We start from the raw sequence: 22,655 nt of genomic DNA, 5'->3' as shown, positions 1-22,655 counted from the left end.
ATATGCTGGAAGTCGTAGGGGATACAGAATGACTATCACAGTTCATTCCCCTAAGGAGCACAGTACCTGAAGGTTAAAACTAACATTCATAAAACAGTTAAAGCTAGAATAGAAGCTGCAGATCTCTCATTTAAGAGATTAGGCAACAATCTGGCAAAGATTTGATTTGTGGCTACAAGGGGCAGTAATTCAAAGGAAAATTTGATGGATTCATGTTAATGTTAAAACAATGAATGACAACATGCCATTAAGAGAAGGCAGGAAATTGGATATAGATCAAGAAATTAACAGATGTACTAAGTCTGGACTAGGAGATAGATTAGTCACTGAGTAGGTACATCAGAGTTCAGATAATTCCAGCTAATGAGCACTTCTTCAAACAGTTCTTTACATGAATTATCTTATGTAATATCCACAACCCTATAAGGGAGTATAGGTACTTTGTTATCTCAATTACATAAATCAGGAAAATGAGACTTAATGAAGCAATTTAAGCCATCTGAAAATATCTAGCTGGGCCTCAAACCTGGGTAGTCTGACTCCAAGGCCCAAATCTATAATCATGCATTATATTACTGTGTGCTGACATATCTTAAATACAAACCAGGTCCAAGAACAAATACATACTACCAAGGTATGCACAAATATATCAGTCCAAGGAGCTTCTACAACATCAAAGACTTTCCAGGATGTATCTTCAACTGGGTTGAGGTAGTGGAAAGTAGGAATGAAATATTCAGTTATTCAAAAAATTTTTATTGCGCAGCAATTCTGGGCCAGTCTATTGAGAACAGAGATGCAAAGATGAATTAAGGAATGTCCCTGCTCTGGAGGAGCTTACAATCTAGTAAGAAAAGCATCTAGTTTTAATACAATGTGACAAGCATTATAATAGAAATATATAAATATGCAGTGTTGGGGAATCACAAATAAAGATGAACAAGAACAATAAAATACTAGTCAGGAGGAATCATGCTGAAAATGCTAATGAATAGCTAGAGGACAGTAAAGAGCTAAATATCTAACAGCAACATCTGATGGTAGCATATTTAAGGTTAAGACCAAGTAGCCAGTAAGATTTCCATCTACAAAGAATGGACAACTAATAGTAGGAACCATACACAAAGCAGATTGACCAGAAAGTTAAGACTAAAGTAGAACTGATAAATACCAAATGAGGCTAGAATAAAAGTAAAACACTAAGTCACATAAAGCAGGTTTCCACAGTACAAAATAGTTAGCCTATTTAGGTAGTAAATAAGGTGTCTAAAGGCACCTTAATCTTTGCAAGTAAGCAAAGATTCTAGTTCCACAGTCAAAGAGGTTATGCTCTGCATACATAGGATTGGTGGATTACTAGTGATAAGCCATAATGAGTTGTAGAGTAGAGAAGTGGGAAGTCAGATCCCAGATTTCTGAACCTGAATGCCTCTGCAGTCTTATCAAGAACATGTCAGCTATGCTGATTGTGAGTTGAAAAATAGTCTGAATGTTAAATTCCTTCAGCTCTTTAACTAAATCATGGTGTCAGGGAAGGTGGTAGTTGTGGTATGGATGTTAAGTGGGTGGTAATGTCAAGCTTGATCTGGAAGGGATTTATGAAAAATATGGCGAATGCTGGGTGAATTGAAAAGATGCAGGCAGCCATAAGATTTATTTTGGGTCTTAAAAGACCATCAAACTCTCCATCTAATTTTTTAAATGGTCAGGTTGAAAGAAATTAACAGGTGGTTATATAAAACCAAATGCAAATATGAAGTTATCCCCAGTGACATTGTATTTATATGTTATTCACATTTAATTCCAGCCTGCTGAACTAATGGTATTTTTGGTATGCAGAGCAAGGAACTGGAGCATACAGCTAAATATATTAATGATTGGAATATTTATTATAATAATCAGAGAGGGAGGAATCCCAAAAAATGAGATGTTAGAATCTGAGATTATTTGACTCAGGGCCCATGATGAAAGAAGGGAGTTTTTCATCTTGGGTGGCATGGGTAAAAAGCATAGTATCAAAATCTAAGAGTAGATTGTGAAAGAATGAAAGTCCACACAATCTCAACATCATGAGGATTACTCTAAAGTATGAAGCTGCTGATGTCTGATCAGGACTGACCTGTTACCAAATACTTTTCCACATTTGTCACATTTAAAGGGTTTTCTCTCCAGTATGAATTCTCTGATGTTGAATAAGATGAGTGCTTTGGCTAAAAGTTTTACCACATTCATTACATTCATAGGGTTTTTCTCCAGTATGAATTCGCTGATGTTTAGTAAGGGATGAGTTTTCAGGGAAGCCCTTCCCACATTCACTGCATGTATAGGGTTTTTCTCCAGTGTGAATTCTGTGATGACGTGTAAAAGTTGAGTGGGCAGTAAATGCTTTCCCACATTCATTACATTTATATGGTTTTTCCCCAGTGTGAGTTTGCTGATGTTGAGTAAGATGTGTACTTCGTCTGAATGCTTTCCTACAATCACTACATTTGTAAGGTTTCACTCCATTGTGGATTCTCTGATGTTGTGTAAGAGATGAGGTATCAATGAAAGCCTTCCTGCAATCAATACATTCATAGGGTTTCTCTCCACTGTGAATTCTCTGATGTTGAATAAATGATGAGTAGTCAATGAAAGATTTCCCACATCTGTTATATTTAGAAGGTTTCTCTCCAGTATGAATTTTCTGGTGTTGAATAAGAGACGAATTTACAGTGAATACTTTTCTACAAATAGTACATTTATAGGGCTTCTCACCAGTATGAGTTCTGAGATGTTCAGTAAGAGAAGAACTCTGGCTGAAAGCTTTTCCACAATTGTCACATTTATAAGTTTTTTCTCCACTATGAATTCTCTGATGACGAATAAAGTTTGAACGGTCACTGAAATTTTTCCCACAATCACTGCACTTATAAATTGTCTTCCTTTTAATTGGAGATAAGTTCAAATTGATGCTTTTTACAAATGGACCAAGTATATGTGGTTTCTCTCTTGAATGAGTAATATGATAAAAGTTTAGATCTCAGATCAAAACATCTCTCAATTCATTAAAATTATATGTATTTTCCTCTAAGAGTATTTCCTCATGGGTAACTATCACTTGCTGAAAACCTGTGGTCTGGATAACAGAGGTGTTTAAAATTTTACCTATAGAATTTTTCCTCTGATTTTCCACCTTGGCCTCACATTCACAGGCTTTTTCAAATAAGTATCCCTGGGAGACATGCCCTCTGAGCCTTTCCATGATACCAGGAATGGAGTTGCCCCTTCAGAAGTATATTCTATTGGTCTTCTCCTTGTTATTTATTCTGTTCTTCAAATCTGAAAGGAATAAAAAATATAAACAACTTTTCTGTGTTGGGATAAGGAAAACTGCACTCAGGGAAAAGCAAAAAATCTTAAATTGGTGCTTATGAGAATAAACACCCTAGTAATGTTGTTAAATAATGAGGCAGCAGAGTAGAGTAAGTGGAGGAAGAAGTGGTAGAAAGACGCTATCCCAATAAGCAATGCAGCAGCAAAAGACTCTTAAAAGCTGGAAGAAAAATTATCATGAAGATTTAAGTTTAACCTCCGAATTTTAAAGATGTTAAAGTTAAGAAACAGAAATTAAATGATTAACCTAAAGATACAAAATATATTAATGACACGAACAGGACTAGAATTAGACTTTCTCTACTATACCACTACTTTAATTCACACTAAATAGAGCTTAACACAGAGGATGGGCAATATAAATAATGATGGGAATGTGGAGCATAAAATATGCAGCATGAAAAAATGGCAGAAGGGCACCAGAGAGTAGCTAATAAGGAACATAAAAAGTAGTAGCTGAGAAAGCAACATAGAATGGAGCAATAGCTAAATAGGTCCAAATCCTAACTTCAGATAGCAGACCTACTGTTTGAGAAATGGTGGTCCAAATAAATGGGGAAATTAAGAAGAGCTCTTTGGACAAGTTAGAGATTCCACCTCTCTTAAACACTGACTCCAAAACTTCACAACAGATTTATCCCTCATCTGAATGAGTGACTCCAGAAACCTCAGTATCTCAGGATTCCCAAAACTCATTGCTGGGCTGAGACTAGTTCTAGAACCTGAGAATCCTGCTCACAGGAAAAGAAAATATGGCAGCAAAGTCAATACTGTCATCAGTTAAATTTAACATTTTAAAGTTTTTAAATCACTTTCAGATATATATCACATAATCTAAGTCTCCCAACAGTTCTGGCACTGGAGGACAAAGATTTACTTGGTTCTCCAGTCTACAGAAAGAATAAACGGTATCAGGGAGAACAGATACGGAGGCACGATGGTTAATTTCATGCTTCAACTTGAGGAGGTTATATGTTCCAATTCCTTGGTCAAGCACTGGCCTGCTTGTTGACTGCATCTACGGTCAACAAAGGAGATTGCCCTCAGTAATGTATAAAGTCTTGTCGTCAAATCTGTTGGGAGATCTTTTAAAGGTCAGTATTGAGGATTTCAGAGGTCAGAACAAGGATTCAGACTCAACTGCAGCATTGCTCTTGCTGCAATTTACAGTCAACCAGCTTCCCCTGGGGAAATAAGGACCAAGGACTTCAGCATCATCTTTATGTGAGATGAAGATTACAGAGTTCATACCTGTCAGCCCCAAAGTCCACATGAACCGATTCCTTAATCTCTTTATGCATATACTAATATATGTATATACACGTGTGTTTATACACACACACACACACAGTTGGTTCTGTTTCTTTGGAGAACCCTAATACAGGAGGCTTAGAAGGAAGTTTTAAAAGGGGTCCAAAACACTGTGATATTGGAGGAGTTGGAAAATAAAGGGAAAAGAAGTATTATAAGGATGATCTACGATCAAAGTCGACATTTGGGTAGAATCACTAAATTTAAAAAAAAAAAACAAAAACACTTCCACCAATTATAAACGTTAAGTGAAGTTCTGGGCACAGAGAGAGATGTTGAGGTAAGGCACTCGGAAGTTTCCTTATGCCTTTTAACAGAAACTTCGTGTGACTCCCAAATGAATGGTCACTCAAAGATGCTAATACTTTGCCTCCTTAATTAAACAGATCTCTATACTCAATTTCTGGCATATTCTGAAATGGAAATCTTGGAAAGGTATAGATGATAACGTGAGAATACTTCCAAGTACTGTGCAAGTCCCCCGAAGGAATAACTCTTTCGAGTTAAATCTGGGTTTCCCAGCAAACAATTTAGCAAATAAATGCCAATGTCTACAGTCCCCTGGCTGTAGGCTGAGAAGAAAATGTGGCCTGCTGCAGAGCACGAAAAATTAGGTTCCGTTCCGATTTCCCTTCCAACCATCCTCATCTAGAACTCCTTTTTTCTCCCGCAACTCCTCTTCCTCTACGCGAGGGCAGGGGCCCTTGCGGCTTCGGGGAAGCTGAGAGGTTGCGTTCCCGGCCGCCGCTCGGAACCCGGCTCCTCCCGGCGCTGTGCGCCGCGTCCCCGGGCCGCACTGACCTCTCACCGGGCTTAGCTCGGGCCAGCCCTGGGGACCGCGCCGACCCGGCCGGGGTCCCACAGCCCGGCCGCCGGCGTCCGCGGGAATCGCGGCGGGACCAGGACTCCCAGAATGCTCCGGGACCCGCCGTTTCCGCTGAACGGGACTTGCCCTTTTCCCAGAAGGCCCTGGAACACCTCGGCGCCGGGACACCACCCCGCAGGCGCAGAGCTAGGCGGGGGCGGAGCCTCGGCCAATGGGGGGCGCACGCGCAGGGTTGCCATGGGACCCTCACGGCGACCGCGCCTCTCGGGCTGGTCTCGGTCCGCGGGCGCCTGCGTCTGCTTTCGACTGTGGGGAGCTCGCTCGCAGGCGCGGGGCTGCGGCCCACGTTCCCCCCTGGCCCGTAACCGCACGGCGTGGCGTGCGAGACTGCGGAGCACCGTGGAACTGTGCGCCTTTTTGGATGCTGCTTTTAGTAGTTGTAAACAGGTATTTTATGAGACGATCGGGCACGATGAAACGGAGCTGAATATTAGGTACTATTGAGGAATTGTGAGCGAGTCACACTTGCCACTTGCCCAAAGACGTACTTTCCACAGCACGGCAACGTCGCACAGGGCGGCTGACGGCCTGGACCCCGGAGCGACGCTGCGGAGCAGGGCAGACCCGCGCGCTGCTGCGGTGCCTGAGAGCAGCCACGTCCCGCCGCCCCCGTCTCGGGACACGCGCGCACCCTGCTGCTTTCTCATTCTCTTGCACCAAGCCTGTAACAAGCATACGATAGGATTCCGCTGTAAGCACAAATGTGTGGTTTATTTCCAGATTGCAAATGTGAAAGGATATTCCTTACAGAAAATTTGGATAAATGCAAAAAAGTGTATGTATATATATAGATAAACACTAAAAGGAAATACACTAAACTATTAGCAGCGTTATCTTTGGCTGCAGGTACTTAATATGTGTGTTTCTAATCTTTCTTTTCCATATTTCCCAAAATTTCTACCATGAATCATAATTACTGCTTTAATAAAAAAAAATTTTTTTAATACACATTTCAATATGTAGGAAGAATACATGGTGAGCATTATATCTAATCCCATAAAGTTAGATGCAGAGCGTGGAAACATGGTACCTCAGGAGCAGATTAGAAATAACTTCATAAAGAACAAAACTGATTTAAGGCACAGAATATAAAGAGCATGTCAGTGAGACACACTCAAGACAAAAAGTGGAAGAACCATGATGGAAAGTTAATGCATGGCATTCTACTGATTAGAAAAAGGACCTGAAACATAGTTGTGCTCAATAAATCTTTGTTGAATAAAAAGGAGTAAAAGATAATTTCATAATAAATTTCTTGATATTTTATTGTCCCTTATACACAATGAGAATAAAAGACTCATCCATTTGTATATACCAAATAATAGAGCACTGAAATGTAAAACAAAAACTGAAGGCAATGCAAAGAAAATAAAATATATAATAGGATGGGAAATGTTGTATGACTTTTAGTCTTTGTCAAATCAAGGTGACAAAAATAAGGATACAGAAGAAACAAATAATGTGATTTCTATGTATAAGTAAGGTAAATCTAACATTTTTAAGTAAACTTTTAAGAATAGTATACATAGTGAAAAGTGCATATATCATAAGTGTGCAGCTTGATAAATTAGCTCCAAGTCTATACAACCATATTAACTACCACCTGGATTTTAAAAATGGAATATCACCAGTAATCCCAATTACCAACCCATTATTCTGCCTGCTTTTGAACTTTATAGAAATGGATTCATAACATATGTTTTTTTTTGAGGCTGAACCCTTTTCATATGTTTATTGATCATTTGATTTCCTATTTGATTTGTAAGAGTTCTTTATTTTTTAAGTTTATTGAAGTATATTACTAATACATAAATATACATAAACAATAAGTATACAGTAATTGTTGTGAACTTATAAAACAAACATATATAATATCATACAGTACTCTCACAACTCACCCTACCATTAATACCTTACGTTATTGTTAAACCTTTTAAACTAATGATTAAAGAGCATTGTCAAAATATTGCTACTTTTTTTTATATAGTGACATTTTTTCTGTTTATTCCCCAAGTGTTTATTTTTATTTTGTCTTCAAAGAATCTAGGTTACAGAAAGCTCACGTACAGAATATAGGGGATTCCCATATACCCAACATCCTTCCCCTTTCTACCTCTTCCATAATTATAACACTTCACATGTAGATGACATATTAGTTAAAACTGATGTACAAATATTGAAACATTGCTACTAACAATGGTATATGATTTAAATTATGGTATACATTTTAGACCATAAACTTTTATAAATTTTGATGAAATTTAATGTGGCCTGTATCCATCATTGCAAGATCATATAAACAATTTCATAACCCCAAAAATGCCCCATTCTATTCTATTCTTCTCTTCCCCTCCCTTTGGGAACCACAGCAACCACCAACCTTCAGTCCTTGAAGAACAAGATTCATAATTACTTGCAACAACATTGAGGGTTTGACATACTGGCCTGTCTTCTCATGTTAGGCACTGCCTATGCTCTTTTTTTAAAATTAATTTTTGCTCTTCTTTATTTTCTTTTAATGTTACATTAAAAAAATATGAGGTCCCCATATATTACCCACCCCACCCCTCCCACATCAAAAACCTCTTCCTTCATCGTGGCACATCCACTGCACCTGGCGAATACATTCTGGCGCACCACTGCACTTACTGTTTCACTCTCTTACTGGTGTGCTTTGATGAATAGCAGTTCTCATTTTTAATGGAGTCTAATAGATTAATCTTTTCCTTTATGGGAAGAAACTTTTGTTCCTTGTTTAAGCAATCTTTTCCTGACCCAAGGTCTATAGCATTTTCTAGAAGTTTTCTTGTTTTACTCTTTACATTTAGATTTAAAATCCCCCTCAAAAGAACTCTCTGGTGTCTGCTGAGAGGTCAGGGTCAGGTTTCATCTCAGAAATCCAGTGCACTCAGGGGTCCAGGCTGAAATACTCTCATCTTTGCACCACTGCTCTGCAGTGGCCACTTAGTCATAAATCAGGTGAATTTATTCTGTTTCGTGGGTCTATCTCAGGGGTTGGCAAACCTTTTCTATAGCCAGTCAGATATTAAATATTTTAGGCTCTGTGGGCCATATACTCTGTTGAAACCTCTCACCTCTGCCACTGTAGCATGAAGAGCCATGGACCAAACACACAAATGGGTGTGGCTGTGTTCCAGTAAGACTATTTATGGACTTGAAAATTTGAGTTTCATATAACTCTCATGTGTCATCAAATAGTCTTCTTTTGGTTACTTTCAAACATTAAAAAATGTAAAAAACATTCTCAGCTTGTGGGCCATACAAAAACAGGTGTTGGGCTGCAGTGGGTTCACAGGCCATGGTCTGCAGACTCCTGGCTTATGTTTCTCCTCATGAATCAACTTCACTGTCTTAATTAAGGTGGCTTTAGTAGATATCTGGTAGAATAATCTTCCCTATTTTTATCCTTTTAAAAGCATGTCTTCGTTCTTTTTGGTCCTTTGCATTTCCATATAAATTTTGGAATCAGTTTCCTAATTTCTATCTATCAGGGGGGGAAAAGCCTATTAGAATTTTAAGTGCTGGAAGAGGAATTTGGGAAGAAACAAGAGATGCTTAAAAGCAATTTTCAGGAATTATTGCTATGTGGAGCACGCTCTAACCCCTTCTGTCATCTCCCCACACGTCCTCCTGTAAAACATAAATCCCCAGGACTTCCGGAGTTGTTTGTTTTCAAGGACAGGAGGAAGTTCCCGAGAGGAGGTCAGCCACATCCTGGCTCTGTGCAGCTGGTTGCAGAGCCCACTGCTGCAGAAAGGGTGTCCCCAAAACAAATGGTAGCCTCGAGGGTGGCTGGGAGCAGTCCTTCTGTGGACTCTGACAAGCACAATTCTCGGCTCAGTCCACACCTCGCTACCCGACGGCAGAGAAGCAGGACCTGCTCCAAGAGTCTATAGCATGGCTTTCAGGGGCATAATCTGTCCTCCAAGTCTTGGCCTTTGAGGTAATTCTTTCAATGGCCCCATAAACCCACATAAATTAACTGAGTTCCATCGCTCCAAAAGAGGTAGGAATGCCCACAGCCTAAGTGAGAACCCCTCTCTCCAAACATCCTTGCTAACCTCACCCCTTCTGCTTCACTGTGAGAGTTTGATATTATTTATGAATTTCAAAAGAAATATAGATTATGTTTGTAAACTGGTTGGTTCCTCTGGTGTGATAACCATTTGATTGTATTAGGTTTGGCAGAGACATCTGATTAAATTATGTTAAAATTAGGGCTCTGACCCAAACACATCATTAGAGCAACTCAGTATCGAGTCCCAGCCCCCTTGGGATAACAAAACAGACTCTTGCACGGAAGTAGACACACAGAAGCAGACAGACAAGAAGAGAGAGTGCTCCATAGACATGGCCCTAGGAAGAGAGATGAGCCTGATAGTCTACAGCTGACCTTGTGGAGAGAGTAGAGCAGCTGAGCCCAGAAAGAAATGAAAAGAGATGAGCCCTATGCCAGGCTATAGCCGAGACCTGAAGAAGCTGGGAACACAGAGCCTTAAGAGCAAGGAGGAAGGCTGAACCCTCGAAGACATCACCTGCCATCTTGCTCTAACACGTAGCAACAGACTTTGGTGAGGGAAGTAACTTACCTTTATGGTCTGGTAACTGTAAGCTTCTACCCCAAAAAAAATACCCTTTATAAAAGCCAACAGATTTCTGGTACTTTGCATCAGCACTCCTTTGGCTGACACACCCACCTTTCCAAGGACACCATCTGCTGACTCTTCTCCTCCCATCAGCAGGGACGTGGAGCTGGGGCTGGCCCTGCAGTTGTGCTGGGGGCTCCTTCATCTGACTCGTGGGCAGCCTCCTGTGCCCGGTCCCTGGAGGCACCATGTGGGGAGCCAACACCCCCCCACCCAAGTGCACTCTTCACTCCTGGAAACACAGTCTGCACCACTGCGGTGAACTGGCTCTGCTGACCTGGCCCCCGTGTGCAGCACGACCTAAGTGGCTTCGCAAGTTGGCTCTGCACTGGCCAGCTCTGACTGCGGCCCTTGGTGTGACCTCTCTAAACCTCAGTTTTCTCATCCTGCAAAGATGATCCTATTACACTGAGTTAACACAGCAGAAGGTACCCGCACTTTGCGGTCACTGCGGCTGGGGCTGCGGAAAGGAAGTGTGAGGACTAGGGACACATGAGTCCCCTCTGACGCCACAGAATGGACACCCCAGGTGGAATCCGTTGTGCCCCACAGTGGTTCAGGAGCCGGGGAGGCAGGGTGGGGGCATGGAGGCAGGCATGAGCCAGCAAAAGGGGCTCTCGTGGGAGGCCGCCTCATGGCCCGAGGCCTGTCCACTCACCTGGTGCCTTATCAGCTGTTTCCCATCCTCCTTTTATACACAGCAAACTAGACGATTGTGGGAACTGCTTCTAGCAGCGGTGGGGTGACAGTGGTCATGGAAGGAGGTTAAAATGTCCTAAAAAGAAGGCTGCTTCTGGGTAACTCTTCCCCAATTACCGAATTCCAGGGTGCCCCAGGGCATGACCCCACACCTCTCTTGTCTGTCCTCTCCTATCACCCACACTCCTGGCGTCTCAGCCTGAAAGTAGATCCTTGCGATCGGGTGCCCACCTGCTCCCCACCACCCACACTGAGCTCCCTAACCTGCCCTCCCCTGTTCCATGGTTTCCATGCCTGGTCCTTTAATCACCATGGATGCCTCTTTCTCTCACCCCACATTTAAAGCTATTAGGAAATCCCACTGGGGTGAGTTCCAAAGCAAACCCAAACTCGGATCCCTTGCTTCTTTCCTCAGCACCCCTGGGGCCCCCCTCCCTTCTCACCTGGATTGCTGCAGCCTCCTAACTGAGCTTCTGCTTCCTCTCTGCTACCTGCGGCCTATTCTCAACACACCAACTGGAGGAGTTTGGCTAAGGCCCAGGTCAGACCACGTTCCTCCTCCTCAGAACCCCCAGTGGCTCCCACAGCACCTGGAGCAGAAGCCACAGCTGGTCCTCCAGCCCTACAGACCCCCAGCCCACCTCGAGCACTTGAGCCCCTCAGCCCCTTGCTGGCCTGAACATGCTGGCCAGCCACCACCTCAGGCTCATGTGGCCACTCGCTCTTCCTACAGACTTCCCACGAATGCCCACGTGGCTGCTCCCCTCCTCCGGTGGACACTCTGGCCCTGGAGCCCAGCCCACGTGGCTGCTCCCCTCCTCCAGTGGAGGCTCTATGGCCTGGCACAGAGCAGATGCTCCGTGAACCCCGTGTGGAGGAATGACTCTATGGCTGGACCCCCACTGACTCTATGGCTGGACCTCACTGTTCCACCCACTCAACACGGGTCACTCACCACCAGTACTGGGTGCTGCAGTTTTTTTAAATGTGCTTTTTCTCACTCAGTGAGTGAAATCTACCTTGTTGGCGATTTCCATTGCTTTGAACAGACTTTCTTGTGGTGTTGGCCATTTTCTTACTCAGGAAACAGTAACTTCTGGCTCTTTTTCATACTCATGTCATTTGCCATTTTCTTTTTTATTTGTAAGCTCTCAATATATAAGGATAGACTTCCGGGAAGATGGAAGTTTAGAGAGGCAGAGGGATCACTTTGTCTCCCAGAAAAAATACCTGGAGGACAAGCAGTAGGTGTCTGGAGGGCTGCTCTGGGGCTCAGGACACCAGGGAAGGCCAGACACCACCCAGAAGAGAGAGGGGCGAAGGAAAGGGGCCCGGCTGCTGAAACAGCCGTGACTAGAGCTGCAGAAGCAGCAGCGGGCGGCCACCCACCCCTCCTATCAGTCAGCAGCGGCGGCTGCAGGGGAGGGGTTTGCAGGGTCCTGTTCCCCAAGAAAGGGGAGAGGGAGGGACACAGCCTGCAGCCAATTCAGATTTTGGGCAGCGCACTTGGTCTGCTGCATTGGAGGAGTCGCACACTTCCAGGGCGACACTGTCTGCCCTGAGAGCTGGCAGGGCGCTGAAGACAACCTGCCTTCTCCGAACACCCTCCCGGCTGCTCCACGGGTTGCTGAAGAGGCAGAGGGAGGGAGGGTGCGGCTGGCCAAGGCAGGAGAAGGACTTCTGAGACACTCTGTCCAGCTCGACCTGCCCTGAGGACACGGCTTCTGCACCACCTGCCCAGGTGGGGTCACAGTGAATGCATTTCCCCCCTAGCACCTGGGGTCTAAGCTGAGCGGGCTGCCCACGGGCGCCATCTGCTGGCAGACAACAAGAGTGCACGAAGGAAGGGAAAAATAATAAATAAAAGAGGCCATCAGGGGACTTTGCCGACCCCTCTCAAGGCCTTGGAAACTGGTCTGCACCAGTTTAGGGTCCTTAGCCCTGGTTTGAACAGTTAAAAGGGGGCAATCCTAAATATCTAGAACAGTGAACCAAGAGTCAAAGAACAGTGGTGGCACAGTTACTTAATAACAAATCCCTAGGGAAAAAATAAAAACTGAACTTCAGAGTAAACTCAGCATCATAATCAGATGCCTAGACATCAACAAAAAATTACAAGCCATACTAAGAAAAGGAAGATATGACTCAGGCAAAGGAACAAATCAAAGGTCTAGATGAGACACAGGACTTGAAACAACTATTCAATGAGGGTCATACAAATCTCCTAAATCAAATCATGGAGTTGAAGGACAACAGGGCTAAAGAAATAAAAGACATTAAGAAGAACTTGAGTGAGCACAAAGAAAAAATTGATGTCTTGGGTAGAAAAATACCAGAGTTTATGGGAATGAAAGACTCAATAAGTGAGATTAAAAATACAGTAGAAGAGGACAACCAGCAAGATGGCTGGTAAGGCGCTCCTACAGTCAGGTCCTGCTACAGGGTAGTTAGGAAACATCCAGGGGCTCTCTGGAACTATCTGAAGCACCTGTCTGGGGGCTCCAGGAGGCCAGAAGAGCATCCTGCAATATCCTTTGGGGGAGTAGAAGGAGGAGACTGCTGATATGCAGAGAAGACTAGTAAGTAGAGGCTCCACGCCCCGGAGGCTGGTGCCCATCCTCCACTGGAGGCACAAGCTACCTCGGGAGCTATTCTGTGGCCAGAATTGAAAGCTCCACTTACCAAAAATGGGGGAGGAAGAGACAGTTGGGCACCAACTTCAGCTATTGATGAGTAAATTCAGTGGGCTAAAGTATAATCCTGAGAACAGCTAAAGTTTAAACCTGTCCAAGTCAGAAAGAGGTGCCTGGCACAAAGGGAAGTGGGACAGACTGAAAATCCCAGTGCTGGTGGGGACTGGCTTCTTCCCATCCAGATCAGACTGCAGCTCTAGCCTAGGCCCCAGTGCCAGCCTAGGCCCCAGTGCCCCTCCAGTAAGGAAGAAGCTGGGGGGACCTGCGTCAGCCTCTCCAGAGGCCAGTGATTATCCTACTTTGGCAGCACAAGCCACCCCAGGAGCTATTCCATGGCTGGAATTTGAAGCTCCATTTCTCAAAAATGGGGGAGGAAGTGATGGCTGGTCATAAATTTCAGCTACTGATTGGTGAATTCAGCTGGCTGAAGTACAGCCCTAGGAACAACTAGAGTATGAACCTGTCCAGGTTGGAAAGAGGCTGGTGGATGCCATTTTAACACCTCCCCCAGCATGAGGGGAAGCAGAGCTGACGGAAAATCACAGTGAGGGTAGGAACAGTTTCTTTCACCAGCGTGGCCTATAGCCCTAGCCTAGGCTTCAGCTCTACCTCTGGCAGGGAGAAGGCTGGCAGGCAATGCACCAGCCTATCCAGGTAACTACAGGTACCTCTGACTGGCACAGACTGAATAATCGGAAGTCTACTAGGGCAACTGTGGTCATCTTGGACCTGCACTGCATAGATTGCTGCCCACACCTGCAGCTCCATCCCCACCCCAGGTAGGGGAGAAAGAGGTGGGAAGCTTCATCAGTCTCTCTGGGCAACTAGTCTAGGCCTGGCCTGCATGGCTTGGATTACTCCTCACAGCTGTGACTCTGTCCCTATCCCTGGCAGAGGAGAAGGTTGGGAGAAGCTTCATCAGTCCCTGGGACAATGAGGGCAACTTGAGCCTCCACATCTTACAGCATCAACTACATCCTTGGCTCCAACTGCACAACCAGCAAGGGAGAAAGGGCAGGAAGCCCTAAACTAAAGAGAAAAACTGCACCCAGAATAAATACTCTAGTAAGCCAAATGCCAAGACACCAACAAAAAATTACAATCCACACCAAGAAACAGGAAAATATGGCCAGTTAAAGGAACAAGAAAAGCCACCAGATGACATAAAGGAGTTGAGACAATGAATCATAGATGTTCAAACAAATCTCCTTAATAAACTCAATGAGATGGCTGAAGAGATTAAGGATATTAAGAAGACATTGGATGAGCACAAAGAATTTGAAAGCATACATGGAAAAATTGCAGAGCTTATGGGAATGAAAGGTGCAGAAAATGAAATTTTAAAAACATTGGAATCATATAATAGAAGATTTGAGGAAACAGAATAAGGGATTGGTGAGCTTGAAGAAATGGCCTCTGAAGTAAACATACAAAAGAACAGATGAAGAAAAGAATGGAAAAAAATTGAACAAGGTCTCAGGGAACTAAACAACAGCAAATGGCATGCAAACATATGTGTCATGGGTGTCCCAGAAGGAGAAGAGAAGGGAAAAGGAAGAGAAGGAATATTTGAAGAAATAATGGTAGAAAATATCCCAACCCTATTGAAGGACACAGATATCCATGTCCAAGTAGCACAATGTACTCTCATCTGAAAAAATCCAAATAGACCAACTCTGAGACACATTCTAATCAGAATGTCAAATGCCAAGACAAAGAGAGAATTCTGAGAGCAACAAGAGAAAAGCAATGCATAACATATAAGGAATACCCTATAAGATTAAGTGCTGATTTCTCACCAGAAACCATGGAGGCAAGAAGACAGTGATATGACATATTTAAGATACTACAAGAGAAAAACTTTCAGTCAAGAATCTTATATCTGGCAAGAATGTCTTTCAAAAATGGTGGCATGTTTAGGATATTCACAGATAAACAGAAACAGAGAATTTCTAACCAAGAGACCAGATTTTCAGGAAGTACTAAAGGGTGTGCTAGAGCCTGAAAAGAAGATAGGAGAGAGAGATCTGGAAGAGAGTCTAGAAATGAAGATTATATCAATAAAAGTAACTAAGTGTCAAAAAGAGTGGTGAAAATAAAATATTACAGATAAAATTCAAATAGTCAGGAATAAACTTAACCAATGATGTAAAGCTCTTGTATTCAGAAAACTACAACTCAAAGTTAAAAGAAATCAATAAAGGCCTAAATAACTGGAATAACATTCCATGCTCACAGATTGGAAGACTAAATATCATTAAGATGTCAATTCTACTGAAATTGATATGCAGATTCAATGCAATCCCGATAAAAAGTCCACCAGCATTTTTTCTATTGAAAACATGATTATCAAATTTATTTGGAAGTGTAAGAGGTCCTGAATAGCCAGAAACATCATAAAAAGGAAAAAGCTAACTCTCAACTCCAGACTTTAAATCATATCCCCTAGCAAAGTGGTAAAACAGCATGGTACTGGCATAAAGACAGACACATAGACCAATGGAATCAAATTGGTGGTTCAGAAACAAACCATCACATGCATGGTCAAGTGATTTTTGACTAGCCTGTCAAACCTACACAGCTTGGGCAGAACAGTGCATTCAACAAATGGTGCTGCAAGAACTGGATATCATAGCAAAATAAAAGGAAAGAGGACCCTTATCCCCTTATCTCACACCTTACCCAAAAATTAACTCAAAATGGATCAAAAGCCTAAAAATTAAAGCAAGAACCATAAAGAAGAAATTGTTGGAAAATATCTTCAAGACTTATTGGTAGGTGGTAGATTCTTAAAGGAGATAAGAGGAGGACTGAGATGGATACTGATGGCTAATGATATAGAAGTTTTAATTAGTTTTACTGTAAAAGTGTGGAAATGCATGGAATGGATGGTAACACATAGTGAGTAACAGCTAGTTTATAAATGGGGATGTGGCTGAAAATGGTAATCTAGGTATGTAAATGCCAGTTGACAGAATGCTAGAGAATAATCTAGGAACTGAACAGCACAGTAAACCAAGAGGTGGATGAGAATTATGGTTGATAGTACAGATGCAAATGTCCTTTCTTAGTAGAGCAAATGTACATCACTATTGCAGGGTAGTGGGAATGTGCAGAAGCATGGGAAAAATACAACTGGTGTGACCTATGGACTGTGGTTAGCAGTAATAAAATATTCTCACATATATGCCAAAGATGTACTGTGTTGATAATGGGGCATTATGGAAAATGTGTGCCAAATGTATACTGTGGACATGGTAAAATTCAGATGATATTATCTTATCTGTAACAAATGTTCCACCACAGTGTGGTGTGTTAATAGAGGGGTGCTGTTTGGGAATTCTGCACATATGCATGATTGTTTTATAAGTTTACAACTTCTATCATAAAAACTACATTTAAAAAATAATAATAGGGTGGGTGGGGGAAAATATACCAAATGTAAGATAAGGACTATAATTAGTAGTAAGATTTTGACAATATTCTTTCATAATTTGTAACAAATATCTCACAACAATGTAAGGCATTGGTGGAGGGTTGATGTATGTGACCTCTTTATGACATTATGCATATTTGCTGTGTAAGTTCACAACTTTTACTATACACTTATTGTTTATGTATGTTCATACATAAATTATATAAAGATAATAATAATAGGGTGGGTTGGGGGAAAAATATTTTGGTTAGTAGTAATATTTTGAGAATGCTCTTTAATCATTAGTTTAAAATGGTTAACCACAATGCAAGATATTGGTGGTAAGGTGTGGAATGAGGTTCCTTATGATGTTATATATGTTTATTTTATAAGTTTACAGCTATTACTATGCACTTATTGTTTATGTATGTTTATGTATAATTGACATACTTTAATACATTTTTTAAAAATACATTTAGGAAAATATATAATAGAGGCACACAACAGCAGTTTTGAACTCATGGGAGAAAGAATCAGTGACATAGAAGAAAGAACAACTGAAATTGAAAATAGAAAAGATCAGAGAGAGAGAAAATGGGGAAAAAAATTGAGCAGGGGCTCAGGGAGTTGAAAGACAGCATGAAGCATGCCAACATATGTGCTATGGAAGTTTCAGAAGGAGATAAGAAGGGAAAAGGGACAGAAAGAGTACTTAGGGAAATAATGGCCAAAAGTTTCCCAGCTCTCATGAAAGACATGAATATATGCATCCAGGAAACACAGTGTACTCCAATTAGAATAAACCCAAATAGACCTACCCCAAGACACATAATTTGCATAATGCCAGATGTCAAAGAGAAAGAGAAAGTTCTGAAAGCAGCACAGGAAAAGTGAAGCATCACATACAAGGAATGTCCAATAAGACTTAGTGCAGACTTCTCTTCAGAAACCATGGAGGTGAGAAGGCAGTGGTATTATTTAATTAAGGTACAGAAAAAGAAAAACTGCCAGCCAATAATTCTTTATAGGAAAAAAACTGTCCTTCAAGTATGAGGATGAGCTTAAATAAATTCACAGATAAACAGAAACTAAGAAAGTTCATAAACAAGAATCTGGCTCTGTCGAAAACACTAAAGGGAGTTCTGCAGCCAGAACAGAAAAGTCAAGAGAGATAGGCTTGGAGGAGAGTGCAGAAGTGAAGACTCTCAGAAAGGGTAACCAAAAACTAAAATGGACAAGAACAAGATATGATATATGAAAGCTAAAGGATAAAATGGGTGAAATAATGTAATACTGTAATGCCTTTACAGTAATAAAATACTGTAATGCCTTTACAGTAATAACATTGAGTGTTAATGAATTAAACTCCCCAATCAAAAAACATGGGTTATGGGAAGCAGATATGGCCCAATGGATAGAGCTTCCACCTACCATATAGGAGGTCCAGGATTTGATACCCAGGGCCTCCTGACCCATGTGGCAAGTTAGCCCACGTGGAGTGCTGCTGTGCACAAGGAGTCCCGCCCCCCATAGGGGCTCCCCCCATGCAAGGAGTGCCACCCCACACAAGAGTGCAGCCTTCCCAGAAGTGGTGCTGCCCACATGGAGAGCTGAAGCAGCAAGATGATGCAACAAAAAAAGACACAGAGAAGAGACAATGTGAGATGCAACAAACTAGGGAGCTGAGGTGACACAACAGAATGATCACCTCTGTCCCACTCTGGAAGGCCCCAGGATCAGTTCCTGGAGCCACCTAATGAGAATACAACAGACAGAAGAATGTACAGTGAATGGACACAGAGAGCAAACAATGGGGGAGGAAGGGGTGAGAAATTTTTTTAAATGATAATTTTAAAAAAAGACATAGGTTGACAGAATGGATGAGAAAACATGAGCAATTCTTATGGGGTCTGCAAGAGACTCACTTTTTTTTTTATTAACACATTTTTTAAATTAAAGTTAATAGATCACATAGAATGTTATATTAATAAAACATAAGAGGTTCCCATATAACCCACTCCCCACCCCCAACCCCCATCATTTTTGTAAATTGTATGTTTTTTAAGATACATGCTTCACAAAAAGTTTACATTATAAAAAGTATAAGAGATTCCCATATACCCCCCATCCCCCCACCCCACTCTTCCCACACCAACAACCTCCCCCATCATTGTGTCACACACATCGCACTTGGTGAACACATTTTGGAGTACTGCTGCTCCACGTGGATAATAGTTTACCCTGTAGTTCACACTCTCCCCCAGTACATTCAGTGGGAAATATAATGTCCAGCATCTGACCCTGCAATATCATTTAGGACAACTCCAAGTCCCAAAAATACCCCTTCATCACATCTCTTCTTCCCTCTCCCTGCCTTAGCAACTACTGTGGCCACTTTTTCCACATCAATGATACAATTTCTTCTATTACTAGCACAATAGTTTTATAGTAGAATATCAGTAAGTCCACTCTAGTCCATATTTTATTCCTCCATTCTGTGGACCCTGGGATGGTGATGTCCACTCCACCTCTATATCTAGAAGGGGCTTAGATTCCACATGGCTGATGGATGCAATTCTCCTGCTTGCAATTGTAGGCACTCTTGGTTCCCTGTTGTGATGGTTGACCATCTTCACCTCCCTGTTAGTTGACCTGGGTAAGTCCAACGAACCAGAGAGAGTAGGGGTTGCAACTCTGCTGAGACTTAGGGCCCAGCTGGTACATGGGCAGTTCAGAGATTCAAGCCCTCTGAGTATACACCATTCTTAGCTCCAACCACAGGTTCAGTAAAAGTGACAGAAGAGGCATGTGTAGAAAGGTCACATCTGAGTCCAGCTCCATCACTCTCAGGAGCACAAATTCCAAAGTAGAGTTCATTGACATGGCACAGAACTCAAAAGCCATCTGCCATGACCATATACCCTGTGGGTCTCCGTAGCCTTCAGGAAAACCAGTACCTAGGGTTGATCTACTTGAGCTGTTACTGGGGTCCTACTGAGGCATGCGTAAGCGTGACCCCTCTGATGACTTCCTGACTCCTTTTTGAAGACTCAGCCATATAAACTCATTTCTCTTTGCCATTCCCCCTTTTATTCAAGGTCAAAAAGCCATTTTTAACACATGATCATACATGTAGACAGAGATATTCTGCTGGTCTGAGTTGACCATTTTATTCAAGGTCCCTTTCTAGCTGCATCACCAGTTAGTGATTGGTAGTAATCCCTTGGTGCAAGGGAGGTTGATCCCTGGGAGTCATGTCCTATGCTGGGGGAAAGTATTGCATTTACATGCTGAGTTTGGCTTAGAGAGTGGCCACATTTGAGCAACATGGAGGCTCTCAGGAGGTAACTCTTAGGCATCCTGCAGCTCCAGGTCTAGATCATATTTCAGGCACACAGCCTCATAAGCATAGTCATCAGTATCAAGGGCTCATTGTTGGACCATCCTTCCTTGTTGGTCTTTGCTGTTGTACTTGGGGAACTATTGCTGTTCCATTGGGGAATGTGACAGAGCTCCCCTGAGTAGGAACTCAGCACTCCCGCAGTTTGTAACTAACTACTATGAAAACTGTATGTAACTGTATGTAACTGTAACTACTATGAAAACACCCAACATATATCAGAACATTTTTATGTCCCCTATATACATGCCCTGCAGAACTCCCTCCCAACCATGTGCCCCCCATTAATAACTCCCCACACCAGTGTTCCTCCCCTGCCATAGTTGAACCTCTCTGTGGTCCAAAACTCCTTCAACAATGAAGCCTAATGAAGCCGAATTCAATTAATAAGAAAATGAAATATAGTGATGGGTTTAAAGATTAGAAATATACATACCAATTTAGAAATACTAAGAAAAAGTAAAAATAAATTGGTGTATTAATAAAAATGAAAAATACTATAAAGCTTTGTTTTTAATTTTTGCCTTTCATCACTGTAATAGGTATTGTCCTATATGTACAGTGGCAAGGCACTTACTTTTCTTCCTCAGTGTCTACATCCATTCTTTTTTTATTTTTTTTTTCTAATTTTTAATTTTGTCTTCAAAAAAGTTTTAGATCACAGTAGTTCACATATACAATATCGGGGACTCCCACATATCCAATATCAAACCCTTTCCCCCTTCCCCAGCAATGATCTTTGTACATATTCATGTTACATTGGCTGCAAAAGCTTTCAAACATGGTTCCATTTTGGTTTACATTATGGTTTATATTTTAGACTGTATAAATTTCTGAATTTTTAGTTTCCTTGTTTTACATTATGATTTACATTTTAGCTTATAGACTTATGTACATTTTTGGTGTACATTAACTTGTCCTGTATCCACCATTACATGATCTTGTGGAGCACTTCCATTGCCCTCTAGTTACCCTGCTTCCATCTATCCTATACCTCTATCCCCCTCCCCTCAGGGCCCACAGTGATAATCAATCTTTACTACTTGAGGGACCAGACTTACAGATACTTGCAACAATGCTGAGGGCTTGACATACTAGACTGCTCTAACCCACTGGGAGCCACTGATTCTTTCGAGGGACACAATTCTCTCCATTTAAGAACATCAGGTCTCCCCAGGATGTGGGTACATCTTCCCACTCATTGTATGGTCTCCACCCACTGATTTAACACACTGTAACAAACTGAGCACTCAAACACTCCCTAGCAGCCTGCCCCTGTGCCAGATGCCCCCCTTACATGTTTAAGGGGGGATCCAGCTATTCTGGATGTTCATAGTAGCATTGTAATCCTTCCTTATTATATTTTCTAAAGGGTTTTCTCAACCTTATAGTTTCAACCATATACCTGACAGTCTCCCATATTTAACTGTTGCCCCCAGCCCTTGGGCCATATGACCCATCCTCCAAACCCTAGTCCCCCTTAAGCCAACAAAGCTCCATGCAAATGTATCCCTATGCCCTCATCTTATCCCTTCCCTGTACAAATACTTACCTCCAGTTTATCATAGACTTCACCCATGTAGGCGTCAGCTCACAACCATCTTCTCCCCCGACCCCCAAATTCCTTTAAGCCTATCTTCCAGTCTCTAGTTCTCTGAGACAGCTTGATTTGCTTGTTTCTTATCAGAGAGGTCATGTAGTATTTGTCCTTCAATGCCTGGCTTGCTTCACTCAACATGAGGTCCTCAAGAGTCATCCATGTTATCACATGTGTTTGTACTGTATTCCTTCTTATAGCTGAGTAGTATTCCATTGTATGTATATACCACATTTTATTTATCCATTCATCTATTGATGGGCATTTGGGTTGATTCCACTTTTGGCAATAGCGAATAATGCTACTATGAACATTGATGGACATATATCAGTTTGTGTCCTTATTTGCAGTTCTTCTGGGTATATACCCAGCAGTGGAATTGCTGGGTCTTATGGCAAATCAATAGCTAACTTTTTGAGAAACCGCGAACCTGTCCTCCAGAATAGCTGGATCCTTCTGCATTCCCACCAGCAGTGGATGAGTGTTCCCATTCTTCCACATGCTCTCCAGCACTTGTAGTCTTCTGTTTTTTTGATAGCTGCCAGTCTTATGGGCATTAAGATGGTATCTCATTGTAGTTTTGATTTGCATTTCCCTAATAGCTAGCGATTT

At 42.1% G+C, this 22,655-nt stretch overlaps 1 protein-coding gene across 1 annotated transcript; it reads right to left on the bottom strand.

Moving 5' to 3' along the window:
• Positions 1 to 735: 735 nt before the first annotated feature.
• Positions 736 to 22,025, bottom strand: LOC101417955 (zinc finger protein 135-like). Its single transcript, XM_071210917.1, has 4 exons — positions 21,999 to 22,025; positions 6,061 to 6,234; positions 5,488 to 5,698; positions 736 to 3,021 (listed from the first exon to the last, which is right to left on the bottom strand). The coding sequence occupies exons 1-4, from the start codon at positions 22,023 to 22,025 to the stop codon at positions 2,153 to 2,155; spliced, it is 1,281 nt and encodes a 426-aa protein (XP_071067018.1). The 3' UTR covers positions 736 to 2,152.
• Between the last annotated feature and the right edge of the window lie 630 nt (positions 22,026 to 22,655).

Source organism: Dasypus novemcinctus, chromosome 21 (assembly GCF_030445035.2).
Source record: "Dasypus novemcinctus isolate mDasNov1 chromosome 21, mDasNov1.1.hap2, whole genome shotgun sequence".
Classification (NCBI taxonomy): Eukaryota; Metazoa; Chordata; class Mammalia; order Cingulata; family Dasypodidae; genus Dasypus; species Dasypus novemcinctus.
This window is presented reverse-complemented; position numbering and strand designations above follow the sequence as displayed.

Excerpts from the sequence above, each read along its gene's own strand:
- LOC101417955 (XM_071210917.1), bottom strand. The coding sequence starts at position 22,025 with ATGGGTGAAGTCTATGATAAACTGGAG. Across the intron at positions 6,235-21,998 it reads AAGTCTATGATAAACTGGAG|GCTTGGTGCAAGAGAATGAG; the intron begins GTAAGTATTTGT and ends TGCTTGTTACAG. Across the intron at positions 5,699-6,060 it reads ACGTTGCCGTGCTGTGGAAA|CTCTGCGCCTGCGGGGTGGT; the intron begins GTACGTCTTTGG and ends GCCCCCGCCTAG.